The sequence below is a fragment of the Episyrphus balteatus genome, chromosome 1 (genome assembly GCF_945859705.1).
Source record: "Episyrphus balteatus chromosome 1, idEpiBalt1.1, whole genome shotgun sequence".
NCBI classification, from domain to species: Eukaryota; Metazoa; Arthropoda; class Insecta; order Diptera; family Syrphidae; genus Episyrphus; species Episyrphus balteatus.
This window is the reverse complement of record NC_079134.1, coordinates 114596589-114609311: the sequence shown is the minus strand read 5'-3', so window position 1 is coordinate 114609311 and position 12723 is coordinate 114596589. Positions and strand designations below refer to the sequence as shown.

General features: G+C 30.2%; 1 protein-coding gene across 4 annotated transcripts in view; it reads left to right on the top strand.

Annotated features, from left to right (window-relative positions):
- The first annotated feature begins 3757 nt into the window (after positions 1–3757).
- Positions 3758–12723, top strand: part of LOC129906568 (endophilin-B1) — a 36438-nt gene continuing 27472 nt past the window's right edge. For 2 of the 4 annotated variants that reach the window (XM_055982377.1, XM_055982380.1), the window contains exons 1-2: positions 3761–3993; positions 4071–4504. In XM_055982377.1, coding sequence (XP_055838352.1) covers positions 3916–3993; positions 4071–4504 — 512 coding nt within the window. In that variant the 5' untranslated portion in view covers positions 3761–3915. Of the gene's footprint in view, positions 3994–4070; positions 4505–12723 lie in introns of all 4 variants that reach the window. The other 2 variants (XM_055982379.1, XM_055982378.1) reach the window with 2 other exon arrangements.

The window sequence follows — 12723 nt, the reverse complement described above, 5'->3', positions numbered from 1 at the left end:
TTTGTTTTAATTTTTCAGGCCGAAAAACTATACAAAAATGAGTTTGAAAATTTTCACTTTTGTACTTTTTCACTTTTTGAGCCAATAGCTGTGTTTTTTTGTTTATCTATATAGATTTTGTGCAAAAAAACGACATCAAGATTTTTGAAATCCATGCAAACATTTGGCACCACTGTACATATACTTTGGCAGCTGTCTGTCCAAAATGTTGCTTTTGTTTTTTTTTTTATTTTAACTACGAAGTGGGAAGGCCATTACATCCATGTTGGATGCTAACAAAAATTTTCATATGGCCATGGCATCCATGTTGGATTCAAAAAATTTTTTTTTCACAAAAAACCAAAAATTATCTGTATATTCTTAGCTACATTTTAAGACCATGACCATTAACATTAGTTGCGTCGTTCTTGTGTTATAAGGGTTTGAAGGTAGCCATATTGAATTTTTTTCGATTTTTTAAAAATCAAATGTGAAAACTTTTTTATTTTTATTTCTAATTTTTCGAGAAAACTTTGGTAATTTTATATACATATCTGTTCAACAATCTTATCAGGATCCATTTAAGACTTTTATCTGAAAAGTGCATTGCGTATATCCCGAGATATTAACATTTCAATGCAACCATGTCAAACAAATTTTTGATTATTTTTTTCTATCAGAGTTTTTTTCAAACCTCGTTTTCTCCGCTTTTTTTTTTTGTTAATATTTTCAGATATTTTTGTATGAACACAACAAATAAAGTACCTTGGCACTACTGTTTTTATCGAGAGAAAGTAAAATCTGGATAATTATCTGGATTTTTGAAAAATCTATACAGATAAAGTTTTTGTTGTTTTTAACACGTAAATTGTTTTGATTTCAAAAATCTCGATGTCGTTTTTTTGCACAAAATCTATATAGATAAACAAAAAAACACACCTAATGTAGTTAAGCCTTTAAGGCATAACTACATACACCACTTTTTGAAAAAGTACAAAAGTGAAAATATTTTTTTTCTGGCTAGCGCAATTGTTTTGTGAAAAAGAGTATACAAATTGTTTATTAGACCAAAAAATAAGCTTTCTGCATCATTTTTGTTTTAATTTTTCAGGCCGAAAAACTATACAAAAAAGCGTTTGAAAATTTTCACTTTTGTACTTTTTCACTTTTTGAGCCAATGTAGTTGAGCCTTTATCATGAATAAAAATTTCCCTCGAAATGTTTCCCATGTTTTAAATATGGGAGCGAAAATGATCATAAAAAGTTTCCCTCGGAATTTATTGGTATCTATCGGCAATCAATTTTCCAGGGGAATTAAGACATCATTTCTTACGATTTTTTGCTCCCTGGAAATAAATTCCGAGGGAGATTCAGGATCGCACAAAAAGTTCCGAGGGAAAAAAATATTCCGAGGGAAACAAAATTCCCCTCGAGATTCACGACAGGGCCCAATAAGTCATTCAATACCTACATGAAGTATGTATATATGAAATTAACCTTAAATGAGTACAAATTATAAACTGATTTATGTTTTCAAGTTTTATTCCCGCCATTTTTGTAATTTAAGTTATAATTACTATGGCCACCTTTTGAAAAAAAAAGTGGGTAAATTACAAAGGCAAATAATTATTTTTTCCTTCAAAGGGCTTCTACCTAACCTTCAAAGGGCAATTTTTCCCGAAAAAAAAACTATAAACGTTTTGAAGCCAAGATCTAAGAATTCTCCATCATAAATTGAGTTTGATAATTTTTACTTTAAGAATTTTTGCAAAAAGTACCCTGTGTAGTTATACCTCTGAAGGCTTAACTACATTCACCACTTTTTGAAAAAGTACAAAAGTGAAAATATTTTTTTTCTCGCTAGCGGGATTTTTTTGTAAAAACGAATTTACAAATTGATTTTTGGACGGAAAAATAAGCATTCTGCATCATTTATCTTAATTTTCTAGCCCGAAAAACCATACAAAAATGCGTTTGAAAATTTTCACTTTTGTACTTTTTCACTTTTTGAGCCAATGTAGTTAAGACTTGATACCTTAAACTATTTTCTAAAATGAACTCGAAATAAATTGTTTTATTCCTCCCTATAGTCACGATCATTTTCTTTCAAAATTTGCTTTTTTTATAAATCATGTTTTTTTGAACTGAAATCATGTTTTTTTAAATTTCGAAATGGCAGCACTGGCCGTAGTTTGACCCCCGTTTTCACTCTTCACTGAAGCCCCAATGAGATAGTTTCACAAATTAGATCAGTTCAAATTTCAAATTCAATTTTTTTTCTATAGAATTTCAAATTCGAAATGAATTAATTTGTGAAGTTATCTCTTTTTGGCCCAATGAAACCAGGGGTGGAATCGGCTAAAATGATATTTGACTATCATATTTTTTACTATCAAATTTGATAGTCAACTATTTTTTATCTGTGTAAGGTGATCGTCTTTAGATCATTTTTAATTTTGGTTTAGTTGGTATCACTTCGGTTTGACATCTGTCAAACGTCATTAAATTAAAAAAAAAACAATGCAGAGTTTCAGTTTTTCACTTCCATAGCTACAATAATTGAGAAGACAATTATTAAAAACGTAATTTAATATTTTTTAAAACGCTTAAAATAATAATTTATAACTTTAATATCTATCCAGCAAACACAACTCGAAAAGGATCGCTTACAAAGAATCCCACAAAATATTGTATAAACTTTGAATTCGATGGCAGATCCAAAATGTGTATTATACTCATAAAAAGTATCTTATGTTATTCGAAAATTTTGTTCGAGTCTATAAAAAGCACTAAATATTATTTCAAATTATTTTTTTTTTTTTTGTGTACAAAGGTGTGATTGCACATTACTTTGAGTCGGGGATGTAAAATATAATTTAATTTGTTCCTCAAGTCTGACTCTTCTATTTTCTATTTCATATTCAGTTACTTTATTTTAATTTTGTAGTCTTAAAATAATTGCACAGGCACAAAAATATTCATTTTTCCCAAACAAAGTAAAAGCACCACGAAAACCATGAAAAAAATATGCCACAAATGTTAAATTGTATCAAATTGACACCTAAATAGGTGTCAGCTGAAAAAGTCAAAAAAATATGATAGTCACTTTTGACTATCATCTTACACAGACGAATTTTCTTGAATTTGACAGTCAACTATCAAAAATCATCTTACACGATTCCACCCCAGGCTATAAAGAATAGGTGCGTCCCACAAAGAAAAATTCTGTGGGCTCAATAGGGGTATTCACGATCCGGTTCAACAAAAAGGTGTAAAATTGCTAAATTTTGTTTTTCGACTACTACAACTACAACAGACAAATTTTGCACCATTGTATTTTATTTTTGCAATAGTGTTAGTGTATAGCAAAAGTGTAAAAGTGTACAAAAATTGTAGTCTGTGTATTTGGTTGTTTTATTTTGAGAAAATGTTAAACTTTTGCACTTTAACAACTATACAAGACCATTTGCATCGAATCGTGAATACCTCTAATGTCATTTTGAAAGAGAGCAAAATAATTTTGTAGGGCAGTTTCTCACATGAATCCAAATTAAGACTTTGCCACACCGAAATGGGTATGCGGTAGCGGTACGGGTAATTGTATGGAAAAATTCCCACAGCTGAATATTGATGTTCCAGTTTGGAATTTTTTTCACTTTTTCCGGTGTGGTCTAGCCTTGATTCAGATTTTTCCATTGACCGCGACACGAATTTCATTTTGAAAGTTCAATAATTTTTATCAAAATTCCTTACAAACAGATCTAAATGTCAATTAAATTTCTTTTATTTTTACTGCTACTGCACTGTCGCAGTACAAAAAATAAAAAACAGAAGAAAAACGAAAAAAGCCCTTCAAAGAAAAAATTTAATCCAGCATTATAAATAAAACAAAGAAATTATTAAAATACAAATTGTTAATTCTTAAATCTATCCAAAATGAATATGAAAATGCCTGATTTCAACATGAAAAAACTTGTCAAAGAAGCTGGAAGTACTCTTTCCAGAGTTGTACAGGTAAATTCTACTCATCTTCACAGCCAACTATTATAACATAAAATAATCTGTCCATCATCCATTACCATTTAATTCAGCTAACTGAAGAAAAATTAGGTACATCCGAACGTACCGAATTGGATTCAGACTTTGAAAATCTTGCCGAAAGGGCAGAATGTACCAAGAACTGGACAGAAAAAATAGTACGCGACACAGAATCTGTGTTAATTCCTAATCCTGGTAATAGGGTGGAAGATTATATATTTGAAAAAATCGAAAAGAAAAAACCATCACGGCTGTCAAACTTGGAGTATCTGGCATTGGATATGATCGAAGCAGGTGGAGACTTCGGCCAGGATAGTCCCTATGGAATGGCACTCATTAAAGTTGGTCAGGCTGAACAGAAATTGGGTAATTGCGAGCGAGATTTCATTGCTTCGACTGGTATATGCTTTACACAGCCTCTTAGGAAGTTCCTCGACGGTGAAATGAAGACAATCACAAAAGAGAAGGGTATCTTAGAGACGAAGAGGTGAGCGGGTATCCATTAACATATTTATATCGTCATTTTAATGGATTTAAATTATAAATTATGACACTCATTAGGTTGGGTGGGTAACTTTGTATTCACACGCCAAATAAAAAAATAGGGACCAGCAACAAAATTGCAATCAGATCGATTTTTAACAATTTTTAACGTGTCAAAATTAAAAGAGGATTTTAGGCTTTTAAATTTTCTTTATTTGGGTTTTAATTTACTGTGAATTAAAATGAAATTTTCTTAAAAATTTGCAAATATCAAAGTTAGAGTTAGCAAAATCATTGACCTTGACATTATTCTATCTGAATGGTGACTTCTTATCTCAACGAGTTCGATTTTGTTTTTTATTTCATTATAAAAATCTTAGATGTGACATTAACATAACTTTCCTAACACATCTTTGATGAATAGGCAGATAAAAAATGTATGGGATTTTAGTAGGTATAAAGCGATGCTTTACGTCATTCGATCGAAAAATTGGATTCACGTGAATGAAAAACAAAATTATTTCTTTTTCAGTTCAAAATCTTAATTGCATTCAGTTTTGGTATACCACGTCGCACACTTGGGTACATAGTTTGGGAGACCGGAAAAAAGCTCATTTAAAAATGTAATACTGAAGAAAGAAAGGTGGAGGTAGTCAATAGAAAGACAAATCTAAATCAATGAGCACCCATTGTCACGCCGACTCAGAAAAAATTACATTAATAAAACTGAAACCCAGTTTTGTTTTTTATTTTTCGGATTTTGGAAAAACACCAAATTTTACTTAAACATTGCGTGATAAAGCCCTAGTACGTAGCTGAAGCTAAACGAAAAGTTTTTAAGTCTCCAAAGACAACAGCGAACTAGTTAAGGGAAAAAAGCATGAAGTGTTATGTCAAAGTCAAAATAATAAAAATACAAATAAAAAAATTCTAGAAAAAACATCAGAAAATAAGTTTTTAAACAAAGATACAAAAAAAAAATTCGCTCAAGATTTCGTTGTGCTATTTTTGTATAGAAAAGGAGAATGGGCATTTTGGACGTTGAGCGGCCATCAATAAAATTGGTATCAAACGAAAGGATTATAGCCCAGGAAAAACTTTTACTAAGGACGTTTCGCTGTATTGCGTTAAGAATGCAAGATAATGCAGTATTAGTATTGTTAATGCATTGTTCAATGTATGAAGGAAAAACTGATTTGTATTTTTATATGGAATATAAAATATGATGCTCTGTCATTTTCCCTGAGCATGAAGACATTAATCTTGAAAATCCGACCAATAGAACTCATAATATAAGATTTTTAAGACAACCATTTCAGGTTCGAAAGTTTTCAAAATATTCAAAGTAACAAAAACTTGAACAACAAAACTCTAAAAATAGGCTTGAATTTGTTGTTTTAAAATGCTTATAGTTTGGGTTCTAGTGGTTGGATATTCAAGATAAAGGTCTTCAGACTCAGGGAAAATCACAGAAAATAATATTTTGCACTTAAAATACAAAATTGAGTTATAACATTGAGACATATATAAAGTGTTAAATGAAAAAATGCATTTTATCCGTTATTGAAATACGTCACAGGGATAAAACTTCTGCACAATATATGTAAACCTTAATTACATCAAAAAATAACAAATTCATTCCTGGCCGCGTAACGTCCATGTTTCATACAAACTTGCCCATTCTCCTTTCGTTTCGTTTAGGGGCTTAAAAAGTTTCAATTTCATTTAGAAATATGTACAGAAATAGAAATATGTATATATATTTAGTATATGTACAAATTTGTATGGAAAGAGGTGTTGTATGGCCTGTAATTTTTAGATGATTGTCAAAAGCATGACTTCAAATTGTGGTTTTATCCTTATTAAGTTAAGTTTTAATTATTTAACACTTTCGTTTGAACTAAATAACGGTTGTTTTCCTATAAAGGTGCGACTTTGTCCATCAACATGTTTTTTGACATACACAGTTGCATATGTTTTGCACAGACAAATTTAATGATTTTTTGTTATTTTATTTTTAAAGCCCATTATTTTTTTTAAATAAAAAGTTGAGAGATACAAAGTATATTCCTAGTGCGTTTTCCCTCATAAATTGCATATTTCTTTTGTGAACAGAAATATGCAGAAAATAAATACGAAACAGTAAGTTGAAACAGTTGCATATGTTTTGCACAGCACTCTACATATGTATGTATGTACATAAAATCAATTAAAAATAATAATTAATATAACGTATATTATGATGAGGGAAACCCTCTTAAGAGCTATAACTACCAATATTAAACTTTTCCAACAATTAGCGGGACTCTAAAAATATTGTCAAAAATACATAAATTGCACTGGTTAACAAGGGTGTAACGTATTATTTTAGGCTTTCGGTCAGTGCTGATATGCTAGTTCCCATTTTAGCTCGTCGGTGGGGTGGGTTGTTTGACCTTATTATACCTTACAAAAAAAAATTTAATCATATCAGACTTTAAGCATCTATAGGTGTTTGAAGATGCGCAAGAATCCTTCTTGCCCTCCCTACCATTGTCGTCGTACTCGCTTAGACGATCCCTTAACTAGGTATCTTCTCACTCCCAGAACATCATTCTCTCAAACTGCCCTCCCCATCTCTATAAAATTACTCTATTCACTCTTAATAGTGAGATTCTCAAAATCTTCATGAAAATAGATATATTATATTCATATTGGTTTTAAATAAGAAAAATTTATTACTTAGGCCCATTTGCTGAAACGAGTCTTAAATATTTATGTGAAACATAAACCCTTAAGTTCTACATTACGGTTTGCACGAACTTCAAACTGTGTCATAAATTCCTCTAAGTTTAACATAACTTAGGGGGAAGAAATAGTAGAACTTAAGCTGTTATGTTCTACCTAGGCACTTTTATTTTATGAAAAAAGCAAGAATGTCGCTCAAAAATTGATGTCGGTAGTACAAAGGACATGAATTATTATCAATTTAATAAAAATAAACTTACATTCATTAACTTAAACCATCCACAGATGGTACAATTTACACCACAGTTTTTTGTATGAGGCACTATTTTGCTGTCATATTTCATTGACTAATTTTGACACACCAGCACATTTACACACACACACGAATAATTTTTGTTTAACCAATTAACACTTATTTTTGGCTCAAATATACTTTTTTACACTTTTATTCCGCAAGATAAAGACACAAACTTGAAAATTTAACGATATTGTTGTATATTAATTGCTAAATTGCTCAAAATCTATTTAAATTATTTGAAGTTTCTATTGATTTGACTTTTGAATTTGAAGTTCTCAGCGATTTATATCATGAAAGTAAATCATTGCTAGGTTAAACATAAATATTTTTTAGCAACTTAGAATAAACTAAGTAAAACACAAGAGTTATGTTCGACCTAGCTAAGATGAGAATTTATGACTAGTATGAGCAAATGGGCCTTAAAGTTTTATTACATTTGTTTTATTTATGATTATAAGTTTGTGTTTTTAATTCGTTTAAAAATTCAAATGTAAATCAATATTTATAATAAAAAAATTAAAGTTTAAGTTTCTTAGGCCCATTTGCTCATACTAGTCATAAATTCTCATCTTAGCTAGGTCGAACATAACTCTTGTGTTTTACTTAGTTTATTCTAAGTTGCTAAAAAATATTTATGTTTAACCTAGCAATGATTTACTTTCATGATATAAATCGCTGAGAACTTCAAATTCAAAAGTCAAATCAATAGAAACGTCAAATAATTTAAATAGATTTTGAGCAATTTAGCAATTAATATACAACAATATCGTTAAATTTTCAAGTTTGTGTCTTTATCTTGCGGAATAAAAGTGTAAAAAAGTATATTTGAGCCAAAAATAAGTGTTAATTGGTTAAACAAAAATTATTCGTGTGTGTGTGTAAATGTGCTGGTGTGTCAAAATTAGTCAATGAAATATGACAGCAAAATAGTGCCTCATACAAAAAACTGTGGTGTAAATTGTACCATCTGTGGATGGTTTAAGTTAATGAATGTAAGTTTATTTTTATTAAATTGATAATAATTCATGTCCTTTGTACTACCGACATCAATTTTTGAGCGACATTCTTGCTTTTTTCATAAAATAAAAGTGCCTAGGTAGAACATAACAGCTTAAGTTCTACTATTTCTTCCCCCTAAGTTATGTTAAACTTTGAGGAATTTATGACACAGTTTGAAGTTCGTGCAAACCGTAATGTTGAACTTAAGGGTTTATGTTTCACATAAATATTTAAGACTCGTTTCAGCAAATGGGCCTTAGTATAGATTTATAAGTTCAAGTTTTTTTTTTTAGTATAGATATATAAGTTTAAGTTTTAAGTAAGTTTATGTATTAATTTGCTTTATTATGCCACGGAATCACTTTCTTAAAATAATTGTTCTTCGCAATCTTATAAATACGTCTTCGATTTATTATATAGTTCTGGGATATAAAAATCCTCTTTAATTCAATTTTAATATTAATTAATTTATCATTGATCCCCACACAATATATACCCTTTTAACTCCCGCAATTATTATAATAAGTAGATATATATATATAAGTAAATAGGTATTTATGAAATCAATTTTAAAGAGAAAACTCACCCTTTATTTCCTTCTTAAGTGGCCACTGCTGAAGTAGGTGTTGATTTTTTGATTTTGAGGATTTCAACCCTCGTTCACTCACAAATTTCAAATTTTAATATTATATATATAACACTTTTAATTTCGTGAGTTACTTTACTTTAAGTACGGTTCGCGTACTGATAAAATTGTTCCAACACTTTTTTTTTTGAAGTAACGCGGTGAGCAAAATTATGGCAAATTATCAGAAACACTACTTATTAAACAAAAAATCTTATTTTAAAAATTAAAAAAATATAAAAAAAATTAAAAAAAATAATTTTTGAATTGGTTCGGCTCGGGATTTGAACGTCGAACCTTCCCAGCTCGTTCGCATATATCGGAGCGTAAGACCTCTGAGCTATGTACTTGCTGAAGAATCGGTGGACTATTTTTAGTCGACAGGTATTATGTTTCGGTCGGTTTAAATTTAGTTGATTTCAACTTATGTATTTCCTTGTTATGTCACTGCCTAATTTTCCTGCTCGCCTGGTATTATTAGGGATATTCGGTGAGACTTTTCCGGGTTTTTCCGGAAGCAATTTTCCTAATGGAAATTTCTTGTCTAGCACCAGAGTAGAATAGATGACGGCTCTTATATTCAAGAACCGCCTATAATTTAAAAAAAAATTATTAATTAAACAAAAAAAATTCAAAAACTAAGGGTCAATTAATTTACCTTAAAACTTGAGTTCACAACTTATATATAAAAAGGATAGTTTAACAACTTCACTGTCCAATGAATCATTTGTGATTCATGAATTGTATTTTTTTCATGTTTCCTACGTTCATGAATCATATAAGATTCAACAATATTACTAAACGAATATTATTCTACGTCCCCATATAAACTTGTAGAAAAACATCTCTACGTTCTTGCTTGGAAAGAAAACATCAATATGACGTCCTATGAATCACATTTGAACATTAATTATTTTTTGTACCGCGTTTACAGTGTCCATGAAGCATATGTGAACATGTATTTTTAATAACGGATATATTTTATACAAAAAATCAGAGAAATAATGTCCTTTTGTAGGTTTATACAGCCCCTAAATATGACTGCAGTAAAAATTGATATATATTTAAGAAAACGCATTTTCCCTCAATGAGATTTTTTTGTATATTCTAATGAGTAAATTCATTTAAAACGAACAAGAAAACATAAAAAAAATTAAATAAGAATGAACACACTTTTGTGTGCGGCGTTAAAGCATGTTAAGCAGTAGGTATGCAATACCGTCTTCACCATAAGGACACACGGGGTCCGTGCCTAGGGCCCGCTTTCTCAGGGGGGCCTTGAAGGAACGAAAATTTCTCTCACACATTAATTGTGCCCTTAATTATGAAAGTGGACTAAGTCACTCCTAAAAATGGCATCAAATCTAGCCTAAAACTAATTATTATTAAAGGGGTAAGGTTTATTTGAAAGCGAAATTGCAGTAAATAAACTTATTTATTGCTCCTCTAGTGATTTCATAAAAAAAATATAATTAAATCGTTATAAGAAAATCATTATGTAAGTTTTTCTTTAAATAATGCAAAAAGTGACTTAGTCCACTTTTATAATTATGGGCACAATTCTCAAAACATTTTTGTCGGGCAGACCATTTACCAAAAAATTTTAGTTTTTAAATGTCAACCAAACAAAGCTTTTTCTACACCTATACCAACATAACCCATATGATTTCAAGGTATTTTTTAACGCTGGTTTCAACAAAACCCACAAACAAATCAATCTGACCATCCCTGAAAAGTAATGTACCTACCTTATTCATGTTGATCTGACACAAATATCTGAAGTGTAGTTTATCAATTTTTTAAAATCTGCACCTTATTTTCAAACCAGGAAAATTAGGATTTGGGGACATGAGATTTTTTAGATTTTTGACATAAGATATAGAAGATCCAAACAAAGATAGAAACCAAAAACTAAGCCTATTAGCACTAATTCCAAGATTGTACCAAGATGCTTTTTAGTGCATATCCCACAATTTTCCCATTTCTCAAAAAATACCATTTTGCCATAGATAGGTACATATGAATGTTTTTTTTTTTTTTGCATTGCATTGTTTTGATTTTTAATGATAATGCATTAAGGGTTGACAGATGATATCATGTATCATATGTGTATATAATACCATCTTCTCCATTTCGCGGTTTGATTTTGAAAATCGCGAGTTGCGGAAATGAAATTTTTCTAGACTTTTGAGGTATGTTATACAATGCCAAAACGAAGGTATTGAGCAAAAAAAATTTCAATTAGCATTCATTTTTAGGTTAAACCCTTATTTGACTGGATTAATAGACGACCTGATCATTTCAATCTAATCTAAATTGAGTATTTTTATTACATGTTCTTAGAGTGTATAATCATTTTTAATGAGACCAACTATAACAATCATCTTAATCGTTTTTGGTCAATAATCATATTTGATTCATAGGAGGTGTTCATATGATATGAACACTTACTACGTCCATGAATCATATGTAAACACAAAGTAAAACTTCATTTTTAACAAATCAACAAAATTATTAATGGTAAAAAAGCATTTTGCCTCATATCTGAGTCAGTCGCAGTACTTTCTACCAAAAATAAATTTTGGACGTAGAGAAGATTTTGAATCAATTTATTTAGGGACGTAGAATATTTTTCATATTTATGATCATATATGATTCATGGACGCTGGAAATACAGTGCAGAAAACTTCTATGTATCAAATGTTATTCATGGGACGTAAAGAAAATGCCTGTTTTTCTGATACGAAATTATGAACGTAGCTACTTTATTTTACCAGTTTGTATAGGGACAGTGAAGTTGTTAACTATCTTGCAATCTTAATTGTCTTAAATTTCTTTAAATTTCTTTAAATTTCTTTTCACACACGAGAAGTACCACTTTTGTGTTTTCGTAATGACGGTAATTTGTCGAATGTTTTTTCCTACCGTAAGATAGCGTTGAATATATTTAAAATAAAAAAGAAAGCTTCTTTTACTGAAATCATTGGACCTTCTCTTTGGGCATTTGTCGCAACAGTTGTTGCCGCAACTTCACTCACAGCAACATGGTTGCACAATTTATTGCTACATTGTTGCACTATCGAGTGCAACATGGTTGCAGTAGCGACTACAACATGAATCTATCGATTCTTTTAAAACAAAGTGCCTTCTTATGTATATTAGATACAATTTTTAAGATACAATAACTAAAACGGTTACAGGGCTAAGCTTGTTTTTGAAGACAAAATTCTCGAAAACAACGCTTATGAACCCACGTTCGATAATCGTCAATCTATCCATGAGGATACACTCAAAACCAAGTGATAAAAAAATTCAAGGAGTAAGTTATTAGTGATATTATTATTTTTTTTTTTCAAACGTTAACATATAACCTACAATTAACTAAACAAATATAAACTAAACTCGATACGTCATTCAACCAAAAGAAACGAATGCTAGCAAATCACAAACGATGTTGTGTGACTTAAAATTTAACTGATTATATCTCCATCTTAACAACGTGGGAGCCGTACCTAACGCCCTAAAGTCTCTTGCCGGGCATTTCAGATAAGTCAAACAAACAAATTTTTAGTAG